At 31.2% G+C, this 17,099-nt stretch overlaps 1 protein-coding gene across 1 annotated transcript in view; it reads right to left on the minus strand.

Annotated features, from left to right (window-relative positions):
* Window positions 1-17,099, minus strand: part of nvy (CBFA2/RUNX1 partner transcriptional co-repressor nervy) — a 131,213-nt gene that overhangs the window by 30,065 nt on the left and 84,049 nt on the right. Inside the window, exons 3-6 of the mRNA XM_088192223.1 lie at window positions 8,024-8,155; window positions 7,774-7,952; window positions 7,561-7,707; window positions 1,286-1,410 (exon numbers count right to left, since the gene is read on the minus strand). Coding sequence (XP_088048349.1) covers window positions 1,286-1,410; window positions 7,561-7,707; window positions 7,774-7,952; window positions 8,024-8,155 — 583 coding nt within the window. The remainder of the gene's footprint in view (window positions 1-1,285; window positions 1,411-7,560; window positions 7,708-7,773; window positions 7,953-8,023; window positions 8,156-17,099) is intronic.

Consider the following 17,099-nt stretch of genomic DNA (forward strand, 5'->3'; position numbering starts at 1 on the left):
ACCGTAACACGGTTACAGACGCTAAAGATTATGACAAAATAAAAGAGTCTGGTACCGCTCAAAATCACTTGCATTACTCAGAGGATCGTGGACTGTAAAGAACGTTAGACTTCTTGATATACCTCAATAGTATATATAAGCTAGAACGCTCCCATATTTATTTACTTCTGTCAGGACTAGTTTAACATAAAACTACGATTTAAAATAAGAAGCTACGCCAAATCGAGTTCAATAATCCGCTTTCACGTCAATTTAATCCAACCGAGCAGTCACTCAAACTCTCTAAGAATTCAAATTAATCTCCGTAACGACTTGGATATTACTATGTTTCAAATTGCAGTGATTAAAAACATATTTATTGCACCTTTATAATAATAAAAATTAATATATTTTTTCCCAAATGTTATCGTCATTAAAATATTAAAATAATATAAACCTAAGTGAAACTACAATGCTAGCATAAGTGTGTTTGAAGAAGACATCAAAATACACGATATGCGTAAATCAATATCAAGCGTTAAAAAACACCTGGAATATTAGACGAGTGTTTAAATGTCAATAAGTTCATTATATATTCAACGAATAACTTTAAAAACTAGCAATACTTGTGGCAAATTATAGTATTTCTTGGTTTAAGAGATGATCCCAGTTTCAGTAAGATGAAAATAAAACTTATGAACAAGTATCTAGATAAATCATTAAATTCTTCAAAGGCAAATGTATCATCACAGTGTAAACTTACACCTTAATGATGCTATGCAATGCAATGTATTGAACATGTATGCTTGAAGCAACGATCATAATTAAATCAAAAGAACAGTTGTCTAATATGACAGAAATTTACATAAATGCTTCTCTTATGGTAAGTTCTGTAAAGCAGAATGTGCTGGCAGATTCAAGTAATTTAACAAATTATTAAAAGATATGTTCCAACTATATTTCAATTGTATTGTATATATACTATTAAAAATTTGACTTCATGGAAAATGAAGCAATTTTTATTATCTTACATCTGAATAGTTTTCCTTTTTATGTATTATTTTTTGCAAGAAAGACATCGTTTGGTCTTAAAGTTGCGTAATTACCGTTTACTCTGAATCGAGCAGTTTGCTTTTACTCCCCACGAAACGAACAAACAGTAACACCTTTATAGCCAATCAAATTTTTATGCAACAATTTTTCCTTTGATGTTCTTTAAAAGCACACAGCCGCTGCAGAGCTATCGATTTTTACCTTTTTTATTTACGCTCAAAGAATCATAATAATAAATAATAATTTTACTCACGGGTCCCCCAAGCTTCTCTTCGTCGTCGTAGGAGAGACTGGTGCACCGATAAAGATGTCTGCCGGCTCTGAAGACCCTGGTTCTAAAGCGACAGCTTCATGAGTCCGTACGTATTGCAATGGCGTCTGTGTAATAATAAAACATATCAAATGAATGAAAAAATCGATTTAATTTAAAAATTATTATATAATGGTTGTAATAAAACATGTTTAAAATATACCACAAAAGTAGGGAGTGAAAAGATAAAACACCAATATTAGACGATGAGTAATGATATTTACTTAATTCGTAACAGGGTGCTTCGGTTCCCGTGTTTAAAAGAAGGGTAAAGGAATTAGTGAAAGAATGTTGCGGTATGGTGGTAGGATTGAAAGGTTGTGTCGTTCACTGTTTATATACATATAAATTCCCCCAATACAAAACACTAGGGCTGAACAAAACAGCTTCGTATAAATTATTAATTTTATATGTGTATAGATATAATAGGTTCACGTTGTACTTTGGCTTTTCTCTAAGGGAGCTGCGATGAAAAGAAGTGAAATTTGAAGGAAAAACAGTGTGAAAAGACAACGTAGCGTATTCAGCTGTCAGACACAATAATTTTCCTCTCTTGGATAGTTGGGAAAACTTTCTCACGTGTTTTGATATCGCGCTGAGTCGCCTTGGAGCTATTCAAACGTTTAGTTTCAGAATTTATCGCCGCAATGCACTCTAACGTTCTATTATTGTATTATAAAATTAACATACTATATAAAAACATTGAAAAACAAAAGAATTATATGCTTAATTAATTCATTTGTTGTAAATTTTTGTTGCAAAATATCGTAGATGCGTAACAACCAAATAAACAATCAATAAGTAGATAAAATATCAGACTGAAATCTAAGTCTGTAAATTAGTGACATTTATTTTATTAATTACAGCTCGATTTTTATTTTTAATGAATAAAAAATAAGTGGTCAAATTAATATAATAATCATAGACGCGATAGAAAGATTGAAAAACACTTAGTTCTATATGAGATTCAAGTCTTTTAGGTACTATTCAATGACTATAGTGCTTTTTTATATATTCATATACGTTATACTTTACATTAATGGCTTAATTATAAAATCAGTAAATAATAACTATTTATTTAAATATAAAATGAAACCCTATTTCAAGTACTCGTAATTAGTGTAGATTACTTAAAATGATCTTTCTTTGCATTGGCACTAATTAAAAAATTGCTCTAAAAAAAAAAGATTTTTCCCTTTCTTGAGACATTTCTTTGATAAATGGAGAAGTAAACGTATATTTTAAAATCTAAGCGAATTTTTTTTCGATTTCTCAATTTTCTTTTGTGTATATCATTATTAGAAATTTGATTTCCAAGTATTGGTTATTGTTATTATTATATTTACTTATCTTTTTAAAGAATTACATTATGCGTAACAATACGCATAGAGCGTAAGAAAATTACTTGTCGCATATTTGCGTTAAAAGCGCAATAAATAAAAATGCCGAAGAGTGTTTTTGTACACGACGATGGATTATCACCCCTAATATTTTTTACAATTGTTATTGTAAGTTAAATGTGATTTGTTAAAATTGGTCATACCATGATTCACATCAGATAAAAAATGTAAATTAACAAATTTAATTACACCAGCAAATATTCGTAATTAGTTGTCGCGTGGAAAAAACCTTTAATGGAATAGCTAGAACATACGCCAATTATTCCTAACTTCAGACATACAAGAGCGCATTGAAACTCGCGACATAGAAGACCAAAAGAGCAGCTGCTTCGCTCTTCACGTCAAAGCTAGTCCAGCTACGACTTTCGATATTTAGTTCAAGGCGATTTTAGGAGACCACTGGATTCTACATATGTTATATGTCAACACAGAATTACTCATTCTAACATTATAAAAGTAATTAAAAATTGTATTAAAATCCCTAATAATGATAGTTCTTTTATAGGTCCACCTTCACTAATTAAATTGACAATGAAGTTTGTCCACATCATAGATAATACACCTAGAATTGAAGATCAGCTTCCTTAAGATTATTTTTTTGGCTTCAAATACTAGACAATAGATATAAAGAAGTTTTGCATCAAAGCACTTCACCAGATGTTCCAAAGTTTGCAATGCTTAAATGTATTTTGGAGCGATAAAATTACCATTGTGAATACTATTAGACTCTTTGAAATGGTATTTAGGTACTTGACTTCTGCTTGGAGGAACATTTGGCCAACTTGTGTTTTAGAAGTTAATGGAGCCCAGGTTATTAAGGTGCTATAAGTGAAAGAGCTGCAATTACATCAAGCAAGGGCAACAGAAAAAAATGTTTCCTTAGTGGAAGAGAAACAGTAAGATACTAACATAAGTCCAATGGCTTTAGTTACTAGATAAGATAAACTGCCTCTCAGGTATCTACCGAGTATAAATGAATATTTTTGGAAGGCTTGGAATGCTCTGTTCTTTCTACTTTCTCTCAAACATGTGCCGCTCTTCTTCTATATGATTTTATATAGTGATTTATATAGTTGATATGTCTGAGACAAATTTGAAAATTACACATTTTTTTGGTCCATCCCACACCGTCCATATTCACGTGTGAACGAGTTCAAACTGTGCATCGACGCGTACGTACGTACACGTGTTATTCGGAGCCAAATTGATAATTAAAATTTCATCGTCGGCATGTGCTCCTGATAAGGTTTGTTTTTTCATCCCTGCGGGTTCGGGCGGCGGCTGTTTGTGGGGTTTTTCGGGGGTGGCGCCGGGGCGCGTGGTTAAAGTAACAGCTGTCCCGAGGGGGGGCGACACAAATTTTAATCTGGCGGCCCCTGCCCCGGCCCTGCCCTCCTCGCCGCCGACGCCGCTGCAGGTGGCCCTGTACTTACGAAAGGGCACCATATGGCCCAGAAGGCGTCGCTGAAATACCAATACCAACCGAGAAAGAAACTCGGGCGACGAAAAACAAATTTAAACCGACGAATAAATTCTTCAGCCCTTTAGGGCTAATTCGGCGGAACGGAAATATGCTGCTTTATAAATGTAAGCATTCTATATGAACTGATTTTTTTAATAACTAAATATAACTTAATATAATTGGGGAACTGTTGAAAAAATACTAATAGAACAATGAACAATATTATACAGTTTTTTCGCAGACTTTAATTGAAGATGGAAAAAATATACTTTATTAATTTTTTTTTATTAAAATGCAATCTGTTTATTTGGACAATAAGCAATTTTAATATTATGTATATTTTCTTCTTTCTATTTTCTCACAGCAATTAAGAGACAGGAAAAGTCTCATACAGGGGGCTTCCATTAAATAATTAGTAATTATAATGTTAAAAAATAGGCTTAACCCTATATTAATATATTATCTTATTATAGGTTAGTTGGTAGTACTATTGTTAGTGTTGAGCTTCATCAGACCACGCCATTTTATTATTTTGTTTTCCAATGATAAGCCTGAATTGAAAAATAATAAAAATGAATTGAAAAATATTTGGCAGAGTTCCATTTCCTGTTAAGGGATACCGAAGGACAAGTATCTTTGCTTAGCGTAAATGTAACATGGATTGATTTAATTTCATTAATTCTGATTTGTTATTTAGTGAACCAAGCTTGGACTTTTAATAAATTATCTTGCAGTCTCTTCGATGCTATTTTTGGGTCAGTATCATACGCCATTATTGTAGTGTCGTCGGCAAATTCATCAATTCTAGATGAGTTTGTCTGAAGAAGATCTTTCGTGTATAATAAAAACAGCATCGGTCCAAGAATGCTCGCCTGAGGTACACTCGATGATATTTAGTACAGTTTTGTGTTTACTTCTCCAATCTTTGTTGTATGGAAGCAGTCTCTTAATTTTGTACAGTAGTTCAGAGTGTCACACTTTATCAAAATCTTGGGTTATATCTAAGAATACTACTAAGCAATATTATTTATTTTCAAAGTCTTCATTGAAATATTTTGTCAACTTATGCACATGTGTTATAGAAATAATATATATATATGAATAAGCTTTGCCCGTGAAAAACCGTGAATTACAACTGTATTCATCACTCGTACCGGTTCAGTGATATCAATATTAATTAAAATTGCAAATTATTTACATTTTAAATTAATTGTAATAAACTATTTAATTATAGAATTAATACTTATTTACATTTGGATCTGATCACCAAATTATTATCTAATGAAAAATAAAAAAAATAAAAAAGATCAAGATTAATTTTAGCGATCAAACAATATTTAATAATTCGTTATTACTAAAGAACAATGTCAATGAAATATGCATTTTAAAGGTAATGCATATTGCGAACACAAAAAGAATGCGCTAAAAGTTAACATAACATTCGACAAAAAAACACCGATTTGAACATTGCGTTATAAAAATAATAGTTTTGCAACTTTGAGCAAATTTTACAGCTACAAGTAGTGAGACCATTCCTCTTTGAAAAAAACACTGTTTAATAAAAAAATATACAATTATACAGCTCTATTAATAAACTCTGTTTTTTTCAATAATTAAATTAAATTTATAATCAACTCTATAATTATTTTATCAATTCGATGAAGAAGCATAACGCAGAGTTTTCAAGAATTTAAAACAATCTTTAGAATTAATAGAGGGCTAAAAATAAAAAAGTTAATATCTAAAACGACCAACTAATAAATCTATACCTTAAGAAAAATTACAAAATTACTGTAAACCAGTAAATCTAAAGACATGCTGCAATTCTATTTTATAATAAATTAAAAATATTTATAAACGTTACATAAAAAAACTGATATCCCAGCTGAAGCAGTTTTGCATATAAATAAAGTAATCAATCAATATTTTTTGCCGTTAATTTACTTTTCTTTAATATCAAACAATTGTTTTAAAATAATTAGAAATTAAAAAATAGTTCTTACAAAATAAATTCTATAATAACGTTTAGAAAACATTATTTTAAAAATGAAATTACGTTGCAAATTATATTTACGCCCCCATCAGCTTCAATTGGTAAAAAATATTACACCTATATTTGTATATTGTATAATATAAAGCTGAGTTTGAGCTCGAAATGTATTTAATCTTTCGTTGTAACCTGACAGGTGTAAGCCCAATGCGTTACAATGAGGGTAAAGTAGTAGTAACTGTACCAACAATCAGACAACGAATACCTACAAAGTAAGTAATAACCATCAGACTGAAAGTCTGGGAATTAGTGACAGCTATATTATCAAATATAATATCACTTTGAAGCTCGGGCGGTTTTAAATAAAAGCGCATTTCTAAAAAATAGATTCGAGTTGCTACCGGTGCTCGAACCCGCAACATCAGAATTACTAGTTTGAGACGTTACAGACGGCGCTATTCTCACCTACAAGATCTTATGACAACTTTGTAGATAATATCACAACTACTCATGATGCGTAAGTCACATACAAAATTGTTTTTTATAGTAATTCATTACTATCAATGGGATCATAATTTTGATAGATCAACACATATTCGGTTTTGCTACATTTTCTTAATCTTATGGATGAATATTGTGACCTAGTTTGTGCATAGTGACATATATTAATTACAAGCTGAAATAATAATTTATAATTAATATCTATCATATTACAAGAAAATAAAATAAGTATACGTTGTGAGTATAGAATTCAATACCTCAGTTTAATAAATTGGTACAATGCAATAATGAAACATTTAATGTAAAATTTGGAGAATTTAAATCAGTATTTTTAGAAGAAATTCACAAAAAAAAAACAATTTAGTACCGTGATTATAAAATAGAATCCCTAACAAAATTCTAGTATTTATGTCATAAAAATAGTAAGCAAACGTTAAAAAAACCATCCAGTTTTCTAAGATTTTCCTAATCTCATGTATGATTGTCGTTATGATTAATTAAACTAAAATCGAATAGTAATTAATTTATAGACTGATTTCAGTCTGGTGTTAGGCTAAAGCCTGTTATGTACAGCGAAAAATTTAGAATAAATAAATAAAAAATATATTTTTCAACAAATTATTAATCGCTGTAACATATTTTCAGCTACAAATTAATAAGTATAATATCTATTTACATGAGTACCTTAATTTTATAGAGAAATGTTGGCACGTGTCCAACCCCTATTTATTGCTTTAACATCGAGTAGCCGCAAAAGCGAGCCGTGTTATCAAATCGTTATAAAATAAGGGGGTGCATTACTGAGATCTTCTTCCACTTTATCCCTCTATTATGGTTTTATAATCACTTTATAATAAGCACAAACCTGTTTGGCATTTCTAGCTAGAGATTGAATCTCTCTCTGTAAAGACGGAAGTGAAGCTCTCAAGAACGGTAGGACGAAAGGCCTCAAAGGAAAATTAGTAGCCTCTTGTAAAGCTTGCTGGAATTCTTCCACGCTGACTGTTGAGCTCTAAAAAAATAAAAATGTATAGTCTTGTTGATTGATATAATTCAGCTTCGATAGAATAAAACAAACCACTAAGCTATGCACCAGCGATCTGACCCTATCACCGACATCCGCGTTGATATCTGAAGCGAATTGGATCAACGTAGAGAGGAACCTCTTCAAACGAGCTGGGGGAGGTCGACCTCCCGATCCTGATTCTCCAGATGGTGCGCTGTTGCTCACCACTCCTGTTCCGGGAGACGAAGAACCTATTTTGAAATAGCACAAAGAGGAACAGTGTTAGCTATGTTTGGAATTTCAATACAATTAAGGAGCTTACCTGCGCTTCCGTTGTGATGGGGGCTGCTGCGGTGTGGGGCGCAGCCGCTGGAGGGCGACCCGTCTGGCGAGCGCTCTGCCCCCACGCTGGCGCCTGGCGACGGGGGGCTCCGACACCTGTCCTTGGAGCCGTCTGCGAAACAACAAAACCGCCATATTCATTCGACCATTTATCAAAGGATTAGCCGCGCTCAAATGTTTGCGCTAGCTGTGCGAGAGCGTGTCAACATTTGCGACACCTGGCCGCGGTCTGCAATAATAATTTTGGATTTTTTTTCGAGAAATAAGTCGCAAAATTTATAGTATCACATTTCAAAGATTACTGCTTAATTTGATAGTATGCTTAAAATGTCGAGTACTGGTCTTGTTAAGTGTTTGTTTAACACATTGAATACTGGGTATTATTCCTAAAAATGGAGCCGTGCGGCGGGGATTATTTGCGAAAATTAGGATACAAACTTATTTTTTTTAAAACATCGTAACTCTTTAATTAGTCAACGTTTTAACGTCAAATTTTAAAAACAGATTTATGATGATCGGTTTTTTGTATTCGCAATGATAAAATCAGTAAACGTCAAACTGTGGATCGCGTACCAATAAAATAAAATATAATTTTTAGTTTAGAATAACCAAATATATATATTTTTGAATAAAAACAATAAAGATAATAATAAAATGATGATAAAATACTGTTGTATATAATAAAAACCGAAAATATCTAATTTTGTGACCTATACAATCAATTCAAAATTTTTAACACTTGACGGTCAAGCTACGCAGCGATATTTGCACGACACCCAACTGTCCAATTTCGAACAAACGTAACGTTTGCCTATGGCTAAATGTAGTCTTTTATTGTTTATGTATTATTATTTTATATTTCTGTTATAATTTATGTATTATTATTTTATATAGTATATTTAATATAATTAAAAATTATCAGTGATTCTAAACATTTTATTGCTTTAATATTATATATTTACCACTTTTTGTATTTTTACCACACGGTACGCAATGTGTTAAAATAATGAAAAACGCGCACTTACTGTATACTTCGCATCTAATAAAGACTCGAACCACCAATGTGCTTGGATAGTTACACAAATTAAAGTCCTTATTTTTGCAAATAATCCCCGCCGCACGCTCCATTTTTAGGAATAATGCCCGGTATTCAATGTGTTGGTAATTGAAAACATGTTGAGAACAGTTTATTTAATTTGAACAGATCAGGATCATTTCAGGTCTAAATATTATAGAATATCACATTTGGGATTGGTGAATCTGCATTTAAATGCCCACGATACCTCTACATACATATATATAACAGAAAATAATGATAAATAAAAAACATTATATTTTATATTATAAAAATATGAATTTGATTTACTGTAATTTATTTCTTAGAAAATAGTATCAATAAATGAAGGAGTACGAAATAAATTACAAAAATATATTGTAAACCTAACAAAATATAATAATGCAAAAAGTTGTAAAATAAATTAACGCAATTAAAAGTTGAGAATCACTGATTATTTTGTTATAATGCTTCGGGTTGATAATATGTACTTAGATATTAGGTCTAGCTCAACATTTCTTTTTTTTATGCGGTTACCTTTGAATATTTTGGGTTTTTTGTAATTTTGTAGATAAGAATTTCAAGAAACATATCTCTAAAAAATTAACATCTTTACCTGAATCAAACCGATAAGGTGGGGTTTTTCGTTAACATTTTTTTTTTAACAGCGTGCGCTTAGCCTAACGGAAACGTTACATTTGTTCGAAATTGGACGGTTGGGTGTCTTGCGAATATCGCCGCGTAAATCGACCGTTAAGTGTTAAAAATTAATTAAATATATTTATATATTATTGATATGTGATTCGCAATTTGGTATTGAGTGATTTCACTATTTCTAATAAATAATATGTGAGATAATTCCATAGAAAAAAATTGTATATATATATGTAAACATACATCTTGAAACGAATTTATTTTACTTGAGTTTTGAGCCTCTGGAATTTAGAATTTCTATTTTTTTGAACTATTTTTAGTTAATATGATATTAGTAACATCTGTAGGTAAATCCCTAAATAAATACGTTACAGTAAATACGCAGTTTACGTGGGTTTTTTTCGTATGAAGTTAAAATAACGAAACGCACAAATTTGTGCACACCGACGCAACGGAAGGTTTCTGAAACGCACAAATTTGTGCACACCGTACGCAATTGCTGAAGTGACTTTAAAGCATAATGGAATCATCATGAAAAGGGGTTGAAAAAGCATACTTGTAATTGATGATGTCTGCCAGTGTTCAGAGCGTTTTAAGCCAAATGTTTTTTGAAAAATATTCTGAAATTCTGAGCACGTTGGGTACCGTAAAGAAAAAAATATATAAAAAAAGATATCGGGCGTTTTAAGGATACTACAGATTGGGGCAATAGTTATCTAAATTTAATTATGATTTTCTAAAATACATGATTTTTTTTTACATAACATGCAGATTTGATATTCACAAAAAAATAATATCTAGTAAATACCTCTTATTATCATCTTTAAAAATGCGAGCTCATCGAATTTCTCCACAAATATTTTTGCTGAACTCAAACAAATCGAGACTTATTTGCAAATAATTGTGCTTAAAAATACCCAAGGAAATTAATCTGGAGCAAATAAATCAGAAAAAGTGGTAAAATTCAAAACAACGGCTATTAAAAAAAAAAAAATCTCTTAACATCGTTGGAAAAAAAAATAAAAATAAAATAAAATTAAAACTTTTTTCCCACTTTTATATATTATTATTTATAGCAAGAAGTAATCTTGGTTCTTTTCTATAAAAAGCACAACTAACTGTCAAATTGTAATTGTGCCGAGAAGGGGGGGGGAGAGGGGATGAAAGGGGACAAATACCCGGGGCTCGTTTTCTTTGAGAGGCCCAACTCTAGAAAAAATCATAGCAAGAATATATTTTAAAAAAAAGTAAAAACAAATAATGAATCCGAACTAAACTACAGTTGTTTTGAGATGTACTTATATACTGACGTATTTCAGGTATAAGTTCCTATGGCTTATTATATTATACATTTTTATAGATGATATAGTTGACAACTGAAATTAATGCGGTAAAATAAATAAATAATACATTCAGTTTCATGTGGTTATTTATAAAATAAAATCTAGAAAAAACAGTCTCGAATCTATCCCGAAAATATATTTTAAAATATTTTATTTCAGTAAAATCATATCAAAGTACACTTTCACCAGCGGATATATATTTTTACTAGTGAAAATATAAACTATCTGGCAGGTGTAAATAATATAGAGTCAAAAAATATTTTATGCATAATTTTCTATTATAATCAAACATAAAAATAACATTTTTTAGAAATAATTAAAATTAATGTGTAATTTTATATATTATACAAATATATTTTTTTGTATCGTGTAATCAATCAAATATTTTCGGTAAATTCATATTTCTTCGATTCGACGAATATATTGTTCGTTCTGGAGTACCACAAGGATTCAATATGGGTCTTTTACTTTTCCTTTTCAGAGAATTTATTATAATTATTATGAACAGATGAGCTAAAAGTATTATAGTATTGGAACAAATGCAGATTCACTATCTGAACAAAAATACTTTTTAGACGATAGTGTTTCAACCAAAAATATCACCGATGGAGATTTGCTATACACATCGCTAAAAATGGCAATAATGCGTCAATGATGCTCGGCTTAGTTAAGCGGAGCGCGATTAGCAATTCGCTTTCTGTATGATACTTTAGATCGTATTGTTTTTTTTTTTAATTTATCGATCACGAATCGCATATTCTCATTGAATCCCACGGACGAATACGGACAAATTTAAAGCAATACAAGTTTTATTAGCGTATCCGTTATACACGCGAAGAACACGTGCATAAATACATTTTCATCGAAGCAACGTGTAATTTCAGAATATTTGAACATACGAATTGCATGCGCCCGTAAAACAATTTCCAATGTGACAGGTGTTGTCAACCTTGCACTGCAAATAGGTGTTTATATCGACAACCAAAATATCCATCGATCCATCAGCTACCATACAAATAAATCAGGGGTCACCAACTTGTAATATCAACTGCCTTCAATCAGAGTATCATTAAGAATTGAAAACGAAATTGTGGACAAATCTTTCCGCAAAAGACAAGCTGACGGGTGACAGTTAAATTGTCCCGTTGAATAGTTGATGACATAACACACGTACACGCAAATGTTTTAGAAACATTCTGTAATTATAATCATATATTTATATAGTGAATGAGAGTTTCCGGCGTTGACAGGTAATTATGCAAAATGAGATGCAAATTGCATGCTGCTTATAAATTAACATAACCTAATCAAAAATGCGGTGTTTCGTAATTAATAGTTAATAGGCAATTTTAAACAGTTTAATTATTTGAGTCAATAATATTATAAAAATAAAATCGATACATAATATTGGTTAATAAAGAAATGATTTAAAGCATTTGTAAATATATTGTAAATTATAATAAAATTATTTATGTCTAATTTTTTGACGTGTGTTTCCAGATAATTATTTTGTAAAATTGTTTTTTAATCTCTCAGTTTGCTAAATCACATTTGTTATTTACTTTCTAAAAATATCACATGATAAAGCTTGTATTTATTATCAGTAGATATACATATCTTCAAAGCATGTTGAATTTATTGGGTATTCGAAATCATTTTTTTCATATGTACATATGCTTCAGACCATATTTAATAATACTCAATTAATCAAAACATAAAAAATATCTTGATAAATGTAAACATGCAGATGTTATCTACATCGATTTTGAAAAGGTTTTTGATAAAGTTTGTTTTGGTTTGCTTCTTAAAATAAAATTAACAATTTTTATTTGATCGTCTTCAATATGCTCCCTGTAATTTTGGTCCATTTTTCTGTTTATTAAATACATTAATTAAAATTATTATTTTTCTATTATTAATTATTATTAAAAAAAAATCAATTCAGTGGTTATCATTCCATAAATAATACCATTTAACACGAAAAATGTGTTTTTTCATATGTGTTTTATTTCAAACTGTCTACAGATTCCATTGGTGCTTAGAAAACATATGCAATAAAGCTTTTAAAATTTGGATTTGTCTAAAAATATGCGGGGCAATTAAGGAGGTCACTGTGTGCCTTGTATATTCATAAATAAGCCAAATAATACAACCGACTCATTTCTAATAGAAAAGGTGCAAAAAAAGTTGCTCAGATGCCTGTGTATGAAATATAAATATTATCAATTGAAATTTCCTTACCAAATTCCTTCAAGATATGCTGGAATATGATTCCTTTAAGTCGCGTCGACGAGTGTATTTAAGAAAACGCTTCTTTAAGCGGATGGTTAGGAATATATACATTTCAGAGATTTTGTTTTTGCGTGCCCACAAATTATCAGAGCTTGCATTTGCAAATATTGTTTGAAGTACCGCATGCAAGAACAAGAGTAATTTAAATCAAGTTTGATTTAAAAAACACCTGTTAACGGCACCCCGACAAAGCCGCGCAGAACAATCCCGCGCCAACTAAGCCGCGCCAAAAATTCATTTTATAACATGGTTTTTATTTATTAATAATTACAATTATTTATTAATAATTACAAATATATATAGGAAAAGGGAGGCGTCTCGCTACCGCTCGCGCCGACTTTCACTGTAGAACCAATCAACCTAACCTTTTTTTAATGATATTGTATTGATTTATTTTCATTTCGGTATATTTTGTAACTGTCCAGCATCATCCAATCTATGACTAACTGTTCAAAAAGCGAGTCACTAGTGATAGAACTGTCCACAAAACAAAATAATTAGAATTAAAAAAATCATTTTCTTTCATTTTATTCAATTTTATAATTTTGATTTGCGCGACAATGTCGGGGCGGCTTAGTCGGCACGGGATTGTCCGGCGCGGCTTTGTCGGGTCTCCCCTGTTAACACATTTAAATAATACCGTATAGTACAACCAATCTTTAGTTAGTAACAGAAAAAAATACCATTGCATTATTAATCAACGAAAAAGGTTTTTTTTAATAAAAAAAAACACAAAAAAAACGATTTTTTTTCATTTAAATATAATTATTTAGACTTATTTATTATTTTTAGTGAAGCATATTCCATGAACTACTTGGATAAAAATATATCTGAATAGAGATAAACTTGTACAAATAGTAGAAATAATTTCGTGTATGCAATACCTGCTTCTGTTTTCACTTCGCCAGCCATCCCTATCATATTTTTTTATTTTTTTTATAACAGACTTACTGGAAATTGGTAGCTACCGTTCTCTTTGCCTAAGATAAAGTTAACAAGTCATGCATATACAAATATATCGAACATGTTAAATTAAATTAAAAAATTTGCGCCAAAATATCAGCTGATGGAATTTTTGCCATAGTTAAACTAGGCCGATATTTATTGGCCCTAATGGTTAATCCCCTACAATGAACATTATTTTATTATACGATTTTTTTTAAGCAATATGGGCATCGTTGTTTTCGTAGTTCTAAGCCATGTAGATATAGTTTTAAACAAATAAGATGGATTTAAAATCGGTTTTACCGGTATTACAAAATGAAATACCGGTAGTATCAAAGATCAATTTTTCTTCAATAACGGTAATAAGCGGTATTGCAATACCTACTTAAGGAATCATTTGTCAAATTAATAAAATAACACATCATTCATAGACTTCATAATGAATTTTAAAATCAAAATTAAAAAAAAAATTAACAAAGAGATTCGATAGAATTTAGACATTGTTTATATATTGACATCATTGTAACGAATAGATGAGTTTAAACCATGAAATTAATAAATGTGATAACTTGATTGTGTGAAACGATATGAATGAACATTGGATGATTTTACATAATGAAAAATCATTAAAAATAAAGTCAATTGATTGACTTCGAATGGCTTTCAAAATTATTATTTTCTTATCGAAACCTACTGACTTTAATGCAATAAATAGCTATTTATGATATTTAGGCATTTAAAAATCAGTTATTTTATGAATATTAATGTAGAGTATTATATAAAAGAAACCAAATTGAAAGCAGTGCGTGAAAAGTACGACCGCATTGAATATGGGACAGGGTCGAGCCGCCACGTCGATTTGATTGACTGTGAATGGATAAGTTTAATGACGAAGAACCCTTACGGGGCGGGGGTGTATTTGATGGGCGCCCCCGGCGTGTGAACACTCGCGATCTGAATAGGGGTGGAGAACAGAAACAATGGGTCTTTTGTACGGCGGTCAGCGCCAGACGAAACCGCACCGTCACTGTCCGGACAGGACACTCACACCATACCGGTCGACACACTTTTCACTCTCTGAATGTGGCGATTGATTATTTTTTGGGAAAATGGAGAGATTCCAGAAGAGAAGGAACTCTGGCTATGGGAACAGAGGTTCCATTAGTATTCACGTATATAACCATAGACCAGTTGCAGTGTCGTCAACTCCTGCTAAATTGTTCGACATAATTATCCATAGATAAGTCCTGCCCGTTCCACTGTCACTAACCTTTTGTCTTTCATCAAAACAGTGACAAAATAACTCGATGCAGGAATTCAAGTAGACGTCGTATATACGGATTTTGAGAAGGCCTTCGACAAGGTTTGTCAAAAGTTATTATTAAAAAATTTTTTGAACATCGATTGCTCGGATGATTTAACTCGGTTATTCTCGAGTTATTTGAGCGATCATAGACAGTATGTAACTTATGGCGGTTGATTGTCGTAAGAGCATTTCACTCTTTCGAGGGTTTCTTTAGGGTCCAGCCTGGGTCCGCTGCTTTTTAATGTATTTAATAATGACATACATAAATACGGCAGATACAAATTCAAGTTTTCAATGTCAGTGTTTTTTTTTAATATTACGATTTTATTAATATTTATAGTATTTTATTAAATGATATGCATTTTCTGCCCAAATTCAAGGGGGGGGGGGGAACCTGGCAAGTCAGTTGTTATTGTTGTTTTTTAATAATTTGCTGTAATTAATATTCATAGTATGTATTTTATTATATGACATGCATTTTTATGCCTAAATTTAAGTGGTGGGGGGGAGGGGCAAAATCTGCCTAGTTAATGGTCGTTTTAATTCAAATTCATAATATTTCATTAAATAAAATGCAGTTTTTAGCCTAAATTCAAGAGGGGGAAGGGGAGCTGGCCAGTCAATGGTCGTTCTTTTAAATTTAAATTTAATTAAAATTCATAGTATTTTATTAAAAGACATGCATTTTTCAGCTGGCCAGTAGGTATTAATTTTTTTAAATTTTATTAAGATACACAGTATTTCAATTTATGACCAAATTCGAAGGGAGGGGGGGCAAAATCTGGTCAGTTAATGGTCAGTTTTTTTAATATTTCGATTTTATTAAGATTCATAGAATTTAATTATATGACAGGAATTTTTCTGTCCAAATTTAAGGCGGGGGAGCTGATCAAAGCACATCTAAACCAAATTTTGCCCAATAATAGGGAGCAAAAATAATTATCACTTCTCAGAAGGCAAAAATTCGCGTCAAAAGCAATAAAATCGTGTCAGCGCCGTCTCAGTGAGAACGCTCGTTACCGAGCGTTCTCACTGCGACGGCGCCGACACGATTTTATTGCTTTTGACGCGAATTTTTGCATTCTGAGAAGTGATAATTGTTTTTGCGCCCTCCTATTGACCAAAATTCGGTTTAAATACACTTGAACCAATACTCTCACTTCAGAAATTCATAGTAATATCAGTAAGGATAGCTATTACACATTTAAAACATAGTGTAATATCCAAGCGCAGATTAACCATAGAACAATATGCGAGATGCGACGTCTGTCTATACTTATTATTTCGCTTATTTTCTCATGAGAGATGAGTTGGCTTAGTTTGTATTTTAAACTTGACTTAATGAAAGTTCTAAAACAAAATTAGTTTTAAAATTTTCATTAGGTTAAGTTGGGTTTGGTTAATTCGTGTACGTTAGGTTTGGATTTGAACAGAAAATGTTTTGCAACTGTCAAATTGAGTT

The sequence above is a fragment of the Plectrocnemia conspersa genome, unplaced genomic scaffold (assembly GCF_051122295.1).
Source record: "Plectrocnemia conspersa isolate PC_06_02 unplaced genomic scaffold, ASM5112229v1 ptg000009l, whole genome shotgun sequence".
In the NCBI taxonomy this organism is placed as follows: domain Eukaryota; kingdom Metazoa; phylum Arthropoda; class Insecta; order Trichoptera; family Polycentropodidae; genus Plectrocnemia; species Plectrocnemia conspersa.